The sequence below is a fragment of the Pieris brassicae genome, chromosome 2, assembly GCF_905147105.1.
Source record: "Pieris brassicae chromosome 2, ilPieBrab1.1, whole genome shotgun sequence".
NCBI classification, from domain to species: domain Eukaryota; kingdom Metazoa; phylum Arthropoda; class Insecta; order Lepidoptera; family Pieridae; genus Pieris; species Pieris brassicae.
Genome location: NC_059666.1, coordinates 12414793 through 12428534, shown reverse-complemented (window position 1 = coordinate 12428534; position 13742 = coordinate 12414793). Strand labels below are relative to the sequence as shown.

The 13742-nt window shown below is 31.6% G+C and overlaps 2 protein-coding genes across 3 annotated transcripts; one reads left to right on the top strand and one right to left on the bottom strand.

Annotated features, from left to right (window-relative positions):
* The first annotated feature begins 1858 nt into the window (after nucleotides 1-1858).
* LOC123720111 (regulator of chromosome condensation) lies at nucleotides 1859-10412 on the top strand. Of its 2 annotated transcripts, none has more exons than XM_045676606.1 (14): nucleotides 1859-1999; nucleotides 2292-2384; nucleotides 3136-3247; nucleotides 3375-3462; nucleotides 3702-3881; nucleotides 4116-4247; nucleotides 4413-4509; nucleotides 4899-5036; nucleotides 5202-5364; nucleotides 5700-5821; nucleotides 6054-6220; nucleotides 6749-6940; nucleotides 8512-8563; nucleotides 8825-10412. In XM_045676606.1, the coding sequence occupies exons 2-14, from the start codon at nucleotides 2294-2296 to the stop codon at nucleotides 9145-9147; spliced, it is 1857 nt and encodes a 618-aa protein (XP_045532562.1). In that variant the 5' UTR covers nucleotides 1859-1999; nucleotides 2292-2293; the 3' UTR covers nucleotides 9148-10412. The 2 variants fall into 2 exon arrangements, with proteins under 2 accessions (XP_045532562.1, XP_045532563.1); XM_045676607.1 differs by lacking the exon at nucleotides 8825-10412 and adding an exon at nucleotides 7450-7493.
* A 107-nt stretch (nucleotides 10413-10519) lies between these two features.
* On the bottom strand, nucleotides 10520-13507 carry LOC123720688 (methylosome subunit pICln-like). Its single transcript, XM_045677399.1, has 6 exons — nucleotides 13169-13507; nucleotides 12696-12836; nucleotides 12314-12415; nucleotides 11552-11673; nucleotides 11368-11475; nucleotides 10520-11256 (listed from the first exon to the last, which is right to left on the bottom strand). The coding sequence occupies exons 1-6, from the start codon at nucleotides 13288-13290 to the stop codon at nucleotides 11231-11233; spliced, it is 621 nt and encodes a 206-aa protein (XP_045533355.1). The 5' UTR covers nucleotides 13291-13507; the 3' UTR covers nucleotides 10520-11230.
* Nucleotides 13508-13742: the final 235 nt, after the last annotated feature.

Below are 13742 nucleotides of genomic sequence, written 5' to 3'. Positions count from 1 at the left end.
GACATATTTAACGGCTGGGAAGAATCACATGATGGAGTCAGCGTCTTTTGTGACCTGTCAAAGGCCTTTGACTGTGTTCATCCTGGTTGGAAAGCTTCAACACTGTGGCGTTGATGGCAAAGCTTCCAGCCTGATGAATTCATATTTAAAGGGAAGGATCTAAAGAGTGCATGTCAATGGAGTCACCTCTCTGGGCTTGATTCTCGGGCCTTTTCTATTTCTAATTTATATAAATGATCTACCATTCTTTGCCAACGGAGTTCATGAGATGGTATTATTTACCGATGACACTTCACTTCTATTTAAAGTGAATAGGGAAACTTATTATTGGACGATGTAAACAAGTCTATCCCTCGTATAGTTAACTTTTTTAACGTAAATAACTAACGGCTCAATGACAATAAAACAAAATGAAATAGATTTACAACAACTACTACTATAACTAGCGTAAAGCGAGATATTGGTAACCTGAAAGTTAAGGACAGTGAACAAAACTTTGTTGACAAAACTGTTTTTCTAGGCATAACAAGTGATAGTAAACTCCAATGGGGCCCACACATACATACTCTTTCGAATAGGTTGAGCTCTGCAGCATATGCAGTAAAGTAAATTAGACAGTTTACTGATAAGGACCCGGTTAAAATTGTGTATCATACCTACTTTCACAGCGTTATTTCGTACGGTATTCTACTGTGGGGTGCTGCTGCAGAGGTTCAATCCATATTTGTGCTCCTGAAGCGGGCTGTTCGCAAGTGGTATTTGTTGTGTTTCCCCAAGGGAGTCGGTACGAAATAACTTTAAGGACTTAAATATGACGACACTATCAGGTCAATATATTCATGGAGCCTTGTTGTATTTACAAAAAATACTTTAAGACAAATGGTGACTTTCACCAATAATACTCGAACAGAACCAATTTGAGTGTAAGACCAACCAGGCTCCATAAGATAAACCACTCCTTATATGGAAATTGTATTCGTTTTTACAACAAACCCCCAAGCCAAATTAGAGAATTGTCACTAAATAAATTCAAAGCCCTCGTTAAACGTAAATTAAACAATAAAGCTTTTTCTAAATTTGACGAATATTTAAATAATCCTTGGAATTGATTTGCTCCAGTTCAAACAATTTTTATGACTCAAAACTTAGCAATTAAAAAAAGTGGCGGAATGTTTCTTGCCAGTTATTCTTGCCCGCTCTACGCCCTAGACTTGCGAAATGGTAATTAATATAAATTTACAATTAATTTAACTTCTTTTCTGACGCTCATAAGTGTATTTCTTTACCTATATGAATAAAATTATTTTGAGTTTGAGTTTGGTAGGCTAAATCGACACTACTTTTCTAGTTCCGGTCATATCCAAGTTATATTCGAAGAATATTTCACCTGACGGAGATTGGACCGGGAACCGTGTACAGCATTATAGTGTAGTTCTAGCCATTTCGGATTGGTACACAAGACGAGTACGATTAAATTCGTATTCAGACGTTTCACACATTCTAAATAAAATTTTTTAACTGTAAATATTTATAAAAAGTACCTTGATTACAAATGATGTATATAATAGTTTTAGATACCCCTTATATTGTACAATCTAACAAATAATTATTATTATTACTGATATATATATATATATCTTCACAACATCTTCCAAATACGCGGTTATACGAGGATGGCAAAACTTACAAAACGGACACATAAAATTAAAACAAGTTCTAAAATATTCAATTATAATAATTAGTTTACTTTTGCATTATCTATTACATTTGAAGCATTTTTATTTTAAGGCTGTGGTTATATATTTATAGTTGTCAAACGTGAAATGTATAAACGTCAATTGTCATTCTTGCACTTCGTCGTTGACCAAGCGAAGGTGAAAGAAGTTTTTAGTTTGTGAAATGTACGAGATTCGTACGCTTAAATAATACGTCATCTTATGTTTAGTGGCTATTTTATTCATTTATAATTTGGAATACAAGTATACCTTTTGAGAAATCAGTAAGTAAAATACTTCAAGTCGATAAGATATTTCTGACAATGGTTTGATGCGTTGTTCTTTCTGTTTAGTGCAACACAAAATGCAATATAACCTTTCTCGGATTTTGCATAAGTCAGCGATAGCATAGCATTGTGATTGATGCAGATGCGAGCAAAGTCGAAATAAAATGCTAACAATTGTAGAAACTGAAGACGTCATCAAGCCAAAGCGTTCTTTAAGCGTTGATTTGCCGCGCTCGATGTGTATGTTTACCGACGAGTGACGCGTCTTTAAGTTATAACAATATTGCAGACATGCCGGCTGCACGAGGTGTCAAAAGAACGGCATCTAAAACATCCGCCGTTACAGCATCATCGGCACCCAAAAATAAGAAGAAACGGGGAGGTAAATTTACATGGGTCTTGTTTTCTTTACATTTCTACGACGTCAATGACCTGTCAAACCGTAATGGCGGGAAATGCATTTACTAGTATTGGCGCCTTTTTACACAATTGCAATTTGTTTACATTGGTACACTATTGTAATGAGTATAATAAAGTGTAACGAGATTTGACTTCGTATTGATATTCTATTTTTATTTTATTACGTAAGCGTCGGGACTAAATGGCTAAAATTTGAGGTTAGATGAATAATCGCGGCTTTCTGGCGCAGTCTATTTTTTAAGTACTATGCGTCCTTCAGATTTATCGTACCTACCCATCGTTATTATATTCTATTACTATGTTATAACATATATAAATTTCACCATGAAAATTAAATGAGATATAAAATATACACCAACAGAATTTTTAGATAGAAACAATCATTATATTACATATTTGCAGTTTCTTCAAGGTCAAAAATTTATTGAGGTTAAATTTCAAGGCATGTTTAATAAATTCTAGTTCTTTCTACATCCTTATATTAAAAGTAATAATTCAGGTCATCATAAATAAATTTATCATTGAAATGACTTTCTGATTTTTCCCTGTCAGTAGAGAAGATCAAACATAATAGATTGTACACAATTATTGTATTGAAGATAGTAATTTTATTCAATCTTTAAGATAAAAATAACATAAATTAATATAACAAAAAAAACATAACTAACCTTAAAATATAATAACTAAAATACATTATTTTATTATTATTCCAGCAATACAATTGGAAGTACCAAGTGCTCCAAAGGGACGTGGTTGTGTGTTAACATGTGGTCAAGGTGATGTTGGACAATTGGGATTGGGTGAAAATGTTATTGAGACCACAAAGTAAGTATTAACAGACAAGTTAATATACAAATGACTGCAGTTTTATATATATGTTTTCAATTTTCGAAACTCCCACTCTCTGTTCTCAAAATTTGTTCTGCATATTTACAATTTACTTTTTTTTTAGGTTTAAGCAAGTTACAGGGTTGGGTAACAAAATAGTGGATGCATGCGCTGGGGGCATGCACACTGTTGCACTTGATTCTGAGGGAAAGGTGAGTTTCTATTTACAAGATTTGTATACTAAGCAGAGATGTTAATAAAAATGTTCCAACGTAAAATTATTTACTGTCTAGACAAATATAAAAGTAATTTGCCTTTTTTTCCTTTTTCTGGAGTATAAATTATAATTCCAGTAATGCCATCTATTTCATTGAAACAAGATAATTTTGACACACACATGACCTGAGTTTTTTTCTAAGGAAATGTATAAATATATAGCAATACTTTACAGGTATGGACTTTTGGATGCAATGATGAAGGAGCTCTAGGACGCCCTACAACCAATGAACAAGAGGAAGGTACACCAAGTTCTGTGTCGCTCCCAGCTCCTGCTGTCTCCGTCTCAGCTGGAGATTCTCATTCTGCAGCATTACTTAATAATGGAGATGTATATGCTTGGGGTGCTTTCCGGGTAAGTCATTCTAGTACTAAAATATGCATATTCTTTAGTTACAATAATTCTGTACATTATAAATAATTGAAGACTATGAAATCCAAAAGAATGTCTTAATTGTAGTTGATATTGTGACCTATCCTAAAGAGGCTTAATGGCTTCAGAAAAACAATTTAGAAAACATTATTATTGTAGAGAAAGCATAATCAAGTTATTAATTTAATTTTTAAGTATAACAAACAAAATTTTCAGGATTCCCATGGCAGTATGGGACTTGTATTGAGGGCTCGTGAAGGCAAGTCTTCTAAGGAGCCACTCAAACTGGCCATTCCTGAGACAGCTGTGAGCATAGCTTCAGGAGGAGATCACCTTGTTATTCTATCTGTAAGTAGTAAATAGGTAACAGTACAAGTCTAGAATCTACATTTCTGTTAAAATTTCTCCCTGTTTATGCTTGAATCTAATTTTAGTTTTCTATTTTTCCTTTTCATTTGATTGATTTTATTTGATTTATAAAACTACTGGCCTTATTTCAAAATACACTTGCAGACAAGTGGTGCTGTATACACCATGGGGTGTGGCGAACAAGGTCAACTTGGAAGATTGTCACAACGCTCAGCATCCAGGGAAGCTCGACAGGGATTCAGTGAGTACTTCCATAAACATAATTTCTAAAACAATAGTAATATATTTCTTTCAATATTGATATTTTGCTTGAAATAATAATTTCATGATTGTCAAGACATCATATAGACTAATGAGCACTGTCAAAACTGTTCTGATTTCCATAATAACAATTTGACATGACAAATATGAAATTATTCATATCTTATGCAACGAAACCATTATCTAAATAAATAATTAGTATAATCTGTTTTTAATTTGTGTAACAATAACTTGAATTAAATGTAATTCTGCCTAGTGGGGCCTTCAATATTGCAACATGAAGACTCGTGACTATTTGCTTTAACATGAGATGCGTAAACGTAATAAGTTCAGAAATACTGAAGTACTGTTATTTGCTTTTTTTTTCAGGTGCTCTGCTGGTACCATCAAAAGTAACATTGAAGTGCATAGTGTCCCGTGTCTGGGCAGGATACCATGCCACGTTCGCGTTGGACGCCGTCACGGACAAGATGTTCGCTTGGGGGCTCAATAACTACGGGCAACTTGGTGAGATTTTGTTTAGTACAAGTTTTAGACGTTATCAATTTGACCTATTATTTCTTTCAAACATGCATGTATGTTTTTTTTAGAAAATCCTTAATATGTATATATTTCATTAAAAACATCTGTAGACTAAACCTGACAAATTATAAAAATGTCTCATTATTGTAGGTATAACAGGTGAAAAGCGCAAAACAGCTCTATACACTCCGATAGAATGTGATGCCTTCTCCAATACACTCAGTTGGCAAGAAGTCGCTTTAGGACAGCATCATTCCCTTGCTCTTGACTCCAATGGACAGGTGTACGCAGTGGGACGTTGCGAATATGGCAGGTATGGTCCCAATATGGGTTACGAGGCAGACAAAAGATATGAATCAGTTAATACGTTAATATTACATATATCCGAAGTAATTCGTACCATATATGTACCGTACTGATACCGGCAAACTTTTTGAGCATTAAACAAGGCAGTGGAGGAAAGTTTACGTACACAGCGCGGGACACAAACGTCAACTGTTTTACCAATCACGCGATCGACACGTCACTAAAATCACATGCAAATTTTAAATGTAATCGAAAAAGTAAAATTGATATCTGTTATAATGAAATGAAACTTATGATTTTATGAGGTTGATATTTAATACAAAAATAATATTTTTCCTTCAGATTGGGTCTAGGCGACAGAAATACGGATGCAGAAGCCCTAGAGCCTCTTCCTGCTCTCCAGAACAAGAAATGCATCAGTATAGCAGCCGGAACTAGTAATTCCTTTGCTCTTACTGAAACAGGTACCAACTAATTGCTAAGTTCAGCATTTTTAATATGTTTTTATTAGGATATATTGGTATGTTACTATGTCCCATCTATAAATATATTAGTACCTTATTTAGTGACTTCCGGTGAACCACCTTGGGTTCAGATCCTATCAAAATATAAAAACGTTCTCATTAGAGGCTGATATTCTAATTTTGATCTTGGTTAACTTAATAAATGTTATTAATATTTTCTGTGTTTTCCCAGGTGAAGTACTAGGATGGGGTATGGGAAGTGAAGGCCAGTTGGGCACAGGTACAAGTTCCGACGCAAACGAACCCACACCGTCCATATGTTTGGGTGTTAATCTGTCTGCTGGCAGCCACAAACCAGCTAGAATATCTGCTGGTGGCCAACATACAGTGCTCTTTGTGGTAAGTTTTCAAAATTACATAGCATATATTTCATTGCAAAAATAATGATTCTTTAAAAATTTATCTATTCAACATTTCAGAAATAATTGTTTAGCTGATATGATCTTTGGTTTTTGTATTACTATTTTTATAAAAGTAACTTTAATATATTTTTTAAATGAAATTATTAACAAAACATTTTTTTGTTTAGGTGATGTATTTTAAGATTCTATAGTCGATTTACGTAATAGAAGAAGTTTTGGTTATTCACAATTGTTAAATCAGTAAACTAGATTTTTGTAAAGAATTGTTTGAAAGTAACATTTATCATGAATTATTATTTTTTACTTAATTTAATTTGGAATGTATTATTTTTACATTTTGTATTTTTCATCGACATCTTTTGAGTAAAGCTGTTAAATGTAGCTGTCTACTTATCCATATAATATATTATAGTCTACTTATCCATATATTAACAAGCTCTACAGAAAAGGACTTAAGCATATTTTTATAATAAATAAGTTTTTAATGAATTAATGGATATTGCAGGAAGACACGTCGCCCCAAAAAGAGCCGTCACCCCAACCGGAGCCAGAAGAGCCACAAGCGGAGGTCGAACCCGAACCCAAGGCTAAGAAAGCCAAACAGGAACAAGACCAACAAGTGACGTCGACTAGTGCGAGCGAGGTCAGTGTGGAAGTCAAAGGCAAGAGGAAACGCAAGGAAAGCACCAGCTCCGAGGTAATGTTGTGTTTTAATATTACTCTTTTATGAAAACACAACTTTTTATTATTAACATAACCTAGGAATAAAAAGTAATCATATTTTATTTCTATATACCGTCCCGAGTTCGCTCAGTTTTATATTTACTCGTTCGCAAAATATATTGTACTTGACTTTGTGGTTTTGTTTTTTAGAAATTATAAGAAATATAATTTTAATAATAAATAGAATTTTTGTTCCTTTATATTGTTTACTTAGTTGCTTTTAAATGGTGAATAATTGATCTAAACTGAATTTTATGAATTTATATATTGTTATGAAACAAAAATTCTTTCAAATTTGGTCATATTTTAATACCATTTGAAAATGGGCAATTAACTAATTCAAATATTTTATTACATTTTAAAACTGCATTTTATAAACTCTACATAGCTTCAAATGTTTTTTTTTAATTATAAAGAATTTGCACTGTATTATAAAAAACAGATAGTTTTTCTTAAGATAAATAAAATTGTGTGTTTACATAGGTTAAAAAACAAAAGGCAGCACCCACTCGCAAGCCAAGAAATAGGTTTTTTTTTTCTTTTTTTACCAAAACAGATGATTTTTTGTGGATTCGGTATTCTTTTTCTTGCTAATTACACTAAAGACTGGACTAAAACACCCAAATATGAAATGAGTTAATGTCATTAACTGTCCCCTCCAATGGGACAGAAATCTCTCCCACACCCTCATGAGACTATACCATAAACTTTTTTTAAGCATACAAATCATCTGTTTTTTAGTTATTTTTTTAATTATTGTAGATTAGAATAGCAGGTTTAAATTAGTTATTGGTATTTAGGTAAATCTTTTGTTGTTTCTATCACGGAATAGATAAAAGAGATGGTTAAGGTCAGAGTCTAGACCTAACACAAACTCTGTTTTTGACATACAGTAGTAATACTTACATAAGACATCAATTTAATATATGAAGGACCTATATTAATTAATATAATTGCATACATTTCAATCTATTCCGTGATTTTTATAACAAATAACTTGGTTTTAAAATAAATATGTAATTACTAAATGGTAATAAGTCCATATGGAAACTTGGGTAGAACGTTTCGTTAATCGTTAGAACTGTATGGTTAGTTTATTAGTACATATGTGTATTTGTGATGTATGATTTGTGTGGGGTATGAGGTATTTTTTTATTTATTTAATACTTTTTGTGTATTAGACTGAATTTGCATTATAAAGAATTTTAACTGTAATTATATAAATCATTTTTCGTGCGTCAATAAAACAATATTGCAGAACTAACATGGGTTAAATAATTAATTTCTTAAACGCGTTAAATTAATTATCCGTGACTATTAATAATAACTTTACATAAATATGTTTGTCTCAATATAGTTTGCTAGTCTCCATACTAGCTAGCCCTTGGTACTCATTAAATATATGTAGTCTGTGAAAGTCTCTTACTGTTGTCTTTTTAAATTGATTGAAACTGGTTCAAATGTAGACATAACAAACGAGTGATGAAAGTGCACGTATATGTATATTTTTTGACGTTGGGAAAAATTCATATTTTTTCTTTTCAGAAAATAAACGGCGACGAGAAAAAGGAGACGGCAATGGAGGTTGATGACACTGGTGAGTTTGATAGTATGTAAGAACTTGTCATGCATTCTTTCCGATGTTCTCCGAAAGTTTCTAAAACCAAATAATAATTCTTGGCGAAGTAACGTTTAAGGTCCAAATATCATATTTTAAGAAACTGGTGTTTAAAGGAAGTAAATTCGGCATCTGAAAGTGATTTTTGTTGTAACGTTACACTGTACTATGTTTACATGAATACAACAATTTATAAAATATGTATTTATTTGCATTAAATCTTTAATTTAACTGTTTCAGATAAATCTGAAAAATCCCAAGAAGATAACAAACAAACGGACACAGACCAAAGCGCGGATGAAACTTCACAAGACTCTAAAGTCGAAACTATGGACACATCCAGTCAGGACACACTCGACAGTGAGACAGACAAACATACAGAAAAAAATGAATCAGACGACAAACAGACAGATGACAAAGTAGAAAATATTGAAACAGAAATGGAAACGGATTCGGAGAAAGTTCCAGAGAAAACGGAAAAACCAGAAAAGGTTGAAAAAAATTCTGAAAAATCCGAAAAACTCGAAACTGAAGTAAATGGTGTGGAGGGACAAGTGGCGTGATTGTGTTTGTAGTGTGAACGAGCAAATATTTCCGTTTAAATTTTGTTTGTAAAGAAATTCGTTTGTTTGAAGTTTCACGAGCAATACTGACAAATTATTTGATATTTTATCATAGGTCTACATTTATTTTTGCCGTTTTGTTAGTAAATATTTTTATGAGACGGGACTACTACTTTTAATTATGAAAAATAGTTTTACCAGATTAGCTATATATAAATATGCCAGTATATTGAAAAAAATATTCTGTACCTGTATTAAATTGTAGGTTTTTATCTGCTTCAAAAAAACGTATTTTTATGGTTTTTTTTTATCCGTATACGATTCAATTCTGACTTTCAGTAAACAAAACGGCTTTAAAATTGTAGACCCCCAACATAACAATTTTAACAGTTGCGGCCTAAAATATATTTTATATGAATAATTTTCCACAACTTGTAAGTGTCAAGCCATGAGTAGCGGCTAAACAAGATCCCGTTTATGTTATAAGTTAATATAAAGAAATGGTTGTTATAATTATGTATTTTATTAAAAACGGGCATCAAAGCCGCTTAAGCGGTCACGCATAGTTTAATTCAGCTTTGTAAGTACAAAGTCTTCATATACAGGGTGTATTAAAGCCTTTGGCTTTGAAAAACCTGTAAAAAATCATTTATACTGAAAAGCTGTATGAATTAAATATCTTTAAAGATAAGCTAAGTTGACGCTGATTTAAAATTCCTGTATTTAAATAATTATTATAAAGCCTGTTTTTTTTTAAACAGTTCACTAATATATTGACATAATAGATATAATTTGAGTAAGTAGTAATCAGTAATTCACTAGACTAAATAATTTCGTACAATTTTATGAGTGAATGTTTTTGACTGGCATGTTTTTTCATCAAATCCGTATATTTTTATAAACACGCACATTTAAGGGGTTTTTTTTCCTTAGCGTCGCCGTATAGTATAATTAATTTTAAAGTGCTCTTTGATTTAGTGTATTTTCGTTTATAAAGTGTATTTCGTTTTACGTGTATATAAAGTGCAATTAGGCATGTTACTGAAAATATTTTCAAAATTACATAAAATTTAATTAAATAACGAAATCACTACATCAAAGTGTGAAAGTGCAATTCGGATAGTGTATTTGTGTAACTTGTTTACTAAATCCGATAGTGTACTTAGGTTACAATTTGTAACACATTTTGAAGAGTTTAAGTGACTAAGGTTAAAATATAAGTACTTGTTAGATAAATTTTGCGTTAAATAAATCATTAAATGTAACTGTTTTTTGCCTTGTCGAGCTCAGTTTAAAATTAAAATATCTTCTGACCAAACATTCTATTTAGAGAGAGATTCTCATTCTCAGTTTTCTAATGAAAAACTATAAATGTAAACAACTTTTTTAATAATACAATTTATTATGAAATATTACATCTAGCTTTTGGAATACAAATACTACATTAGAGTGTGGTTGTAAAACTAGTGAAATCAAAGTATTTCTTCATAACATTGAGAAAACAAAAAATAGATGTCACCATCAACCATGGTATACTAATGAGATTTAGAAAGTACCATTTGATCTATAGTGGATCAGCTTAGCTTTCAAACATGCTGACATGGATACATTTTTTTTTGTAGAAACAAAAGTCTTTTAAACTTAACTGTGGTATATAACCAAACTTAGTTTATAGTATTGACAAACAAAGAGATTATTTATATTCGAATTTTACGATATAATTTGCCTCTAAATGATTTCTTATAAAGTATCTATTTAGCAAATCTACGGGTATTAAAGGCAAATATTTTAGAATTATATTGTATAGTTAGCTTCTATAGCATCCATATGAAATCATTACAAGACTTCATTTGTTAAAAATCATCTGGTTTTAAGAGAACACTGCATTTTGCACCACTGCACAAAATAAAAATTAAGATTTAATTAGTTCAATATTGAGCAATAGAACCTTGATATTAGTAGATATAGCCAATACATAGAGAATATTACTTGTATGTTATAAATATTTATAAAAAACTTATCTTCCTGAACTACACAAATATTTTCAGTCAATTGTGTGTGCACCATATAAAATTAAATTAAACTATTCATTTTCAACATCTTCACAATCTGAAAATAAAATAAAAACTTTATTACAATATGTACCATATGTATAGAGCACTGCAAATTTTTGCCTTTGTTTTTATTTTGCAGAGATAATCCAAAAAAAATGGTAATCACCTTCATAATGTGTGCTCCCATTTAAATTTTCAATTCTGAGTTGCTGCATTCTCCCAGCTGCTTCATCTGAAGAGTCATTTTCCTGTGCATCTTCAAACTCTTCATCATCTAAAGGAAATTCATATATTGTTAAATTTGAAAAGGTTAACTGAAAAATATTTAAAATAGATATAAAAGACTATACCATCATCCAAATTCATATAAGGGTCATCTTCTGACTCATCCTGGGGATCAGGGTGTAAAGCTTGACCCTGACACATAGCAGAAAACATAAGTTGCAGGTCATTTTCGTTTTCTGGTATAAACCTACAAAAATACAATACACCATCAATGGTACGAAATAGAACAGTAAAAGAGATTAGGACTATTTTTAAATCTAGTTTAAATGAGGCAAAAATTATACATTTGCTAGTCTTAATGAATATAAATTGTATAAAGTAAAAACTATGGAGAATGAAAAAGGTAATGTAGGACCGATACCAAAACTAACTTCACTTTTAAATCAAAATTTGGCTTGATTATTGTAAATTATATCTAAAATCCCTTAATTTAACAATGAACTCCCCCTAAAGTATTGTAATAAATTGGCTTTGGTTGGTTTAACTTGTCTACCATGCAATGATACACTCTACATAGCATTACAGCCACTCTCAATAATGACAACAATTGAGTATTAAAGTACTTTTTAAGTTGCTAAAATTAGTAAAAATGGTCTGTTTTGTCGCTTTATTATTGTAGCCCGCAATAAACTCGACTGTCAGCATCATGCATACAAAGTTTCTATGAAATTCGTTCTTTGCTTGCATGTGTAGACTGTTGTTGACCATGACTAATAACTAGGAGTCATGGATAATCTATATGTTTTGCTTCTCTCTACACAACAACTATAACACCTTAAAATGCACAGTACCTTCGGTGTTTTTATAAAGAGTTTACATTGTACTACCTTATCTGTGTGATGGGTTGATCATCAGCATCAAATTCTTCATCTTCATTGTCATTTTGAGCCTCATTGCTATCACCTGTTCCAGTGGGTACATTGGGTAATCTTAAACAATAATTACCTTATTAACAAAAAACTGTATTTAATTATATTTCTGTAGCAAAATGTTTGTGCAAACTTCACATGTTTTCTAAATTTTAATGACTACCAATAATCACAATCAAATCAGATTTAAAATGGCAGGTTTTTTAATAAATTTGGAGGTCACACAATACAAAGAAGTAAAAAATAATTAGCTCTGTACTATTAAATAATTTAAAACTATTGATTAACCTTTGTATATTATTAATATTAAACCATCATAGTTAAAAGTGAGTAGTTTTACCTCAATTCATAGTTAAGGACAAGATACAGAGCTGGGCTTGGTTCCCGTTGTACTGCATGGAGAGAAATATTTGGATAAAGAATAGACACAGGTGGCGATGGCCCACCTGAAGCTGCAGCGCCCCCCCCCCATACAACATTGCTGAAACAAGTTTATTTAAAAATAATAAGGATTTAAAATGTCTTCCAAACAAACGAAATATTGTTTCATGTATAAAATTTCATAAAGCAAAAACAAAAGCTGATCACCAGCTTGCTTATAAAAATCTTTGTCTACCTTGCTTTGGAGGGTTGATAACAAAAAAGACAAATTTTCTCATAGGTACGGCATAAGGGTGTCAGTCACACGTTTAAAATTCAATCTATATAGCGGTATTGATGCTTATAATGAGATTTTTACAATGCTCGTTCACGAAAGCACTTTTACACGATTTTCATAAGTCTTATGACTAGAATAGAGTAAAAATTACATACTTTTCAGTTATATATAAAGTTGCTGTGCCAATTTCCAGGTTATTTATCAGCAGCTTCGTAGAGGAATTTTGTAAAAGGACACCTTCAACCGGTGCAGAAAAATTTGTCGAAGCTACAACCATTTTTAAACGTTTTTTGGTAACGACTTGACGTAGATATTCATATAAATCCTACCAAAAAGTGGGCAGTATTAAGATCTAAAAACTTCTTGAGCCTTTAGTCATGACCAAATCATAAATATAAAGAAAATTAACTTATTTTGCAAAACACGTTTCTCAAAATTGTTTGCACAAAGAAATATTTTAAAGAATCACATTTGGGTTCACACAGATAAAGACGAAGAAGAGACTAGAGATAATATTTCATTTAGTCGTTAGAGTGTGACAAGCGAGTCGTTGGAGGAGAATTATTTCAAATTCTTCATATGGCCACACTGCTGCCTGTGAATCTAAATGTCACTATAACCTATTAAGTATAAATTTTTGTTGAAGTTGATTGAGATTGTGGGGTATAGTGTTTACTGTTTAGTCAAGATGCCTTAACAGTAGCGTATGTAGAAAACTAAATTTGTATG

Coding starts and splice junctions, on each gene's coding strand:
- LOC123720688 (XM_045677399.1), bottom strand. CDS start 13,290: ATGGTTGTAGCTTCGACAAATTTTTCTGCACCGGTTGAAGGTGTCCTT. Junction 12,416..12,695: donor GTCCTTAACTATGAATTGAG/GTAAAACTACTC, acceptor TTATTGTTTAAG/ATTACCCAATGTACCCACTG. Junction 11,257..11,367: donor TGGGAGCACACATTATGAAG/GTGATTACCATT, acceptor TTTTATTTTCAG/ATTGTGAAGATGTTGAAAAT.
- LOC123720111 (XM_045676606.1), top strand. CDS start 2,294: ATGCCGGCTGCACGAGGTGTCAAAAGAACGGCATCTAAAACATCCGCC. Junction 3,248..3,374: donor AATGTTATTGAGACCACAAA/GTAAGTATTAAC, acceptor CTTTTTTTTTAG/GTTTAAGCAAGTTACAGGGT. Junction 5,365..5,699: donor GGACGTTGCGAATATGGCAG/GTATGGTCCCAA, acceptor TTTTTCCTTCAG/ATTGGGTCTAGGCGACAGAA.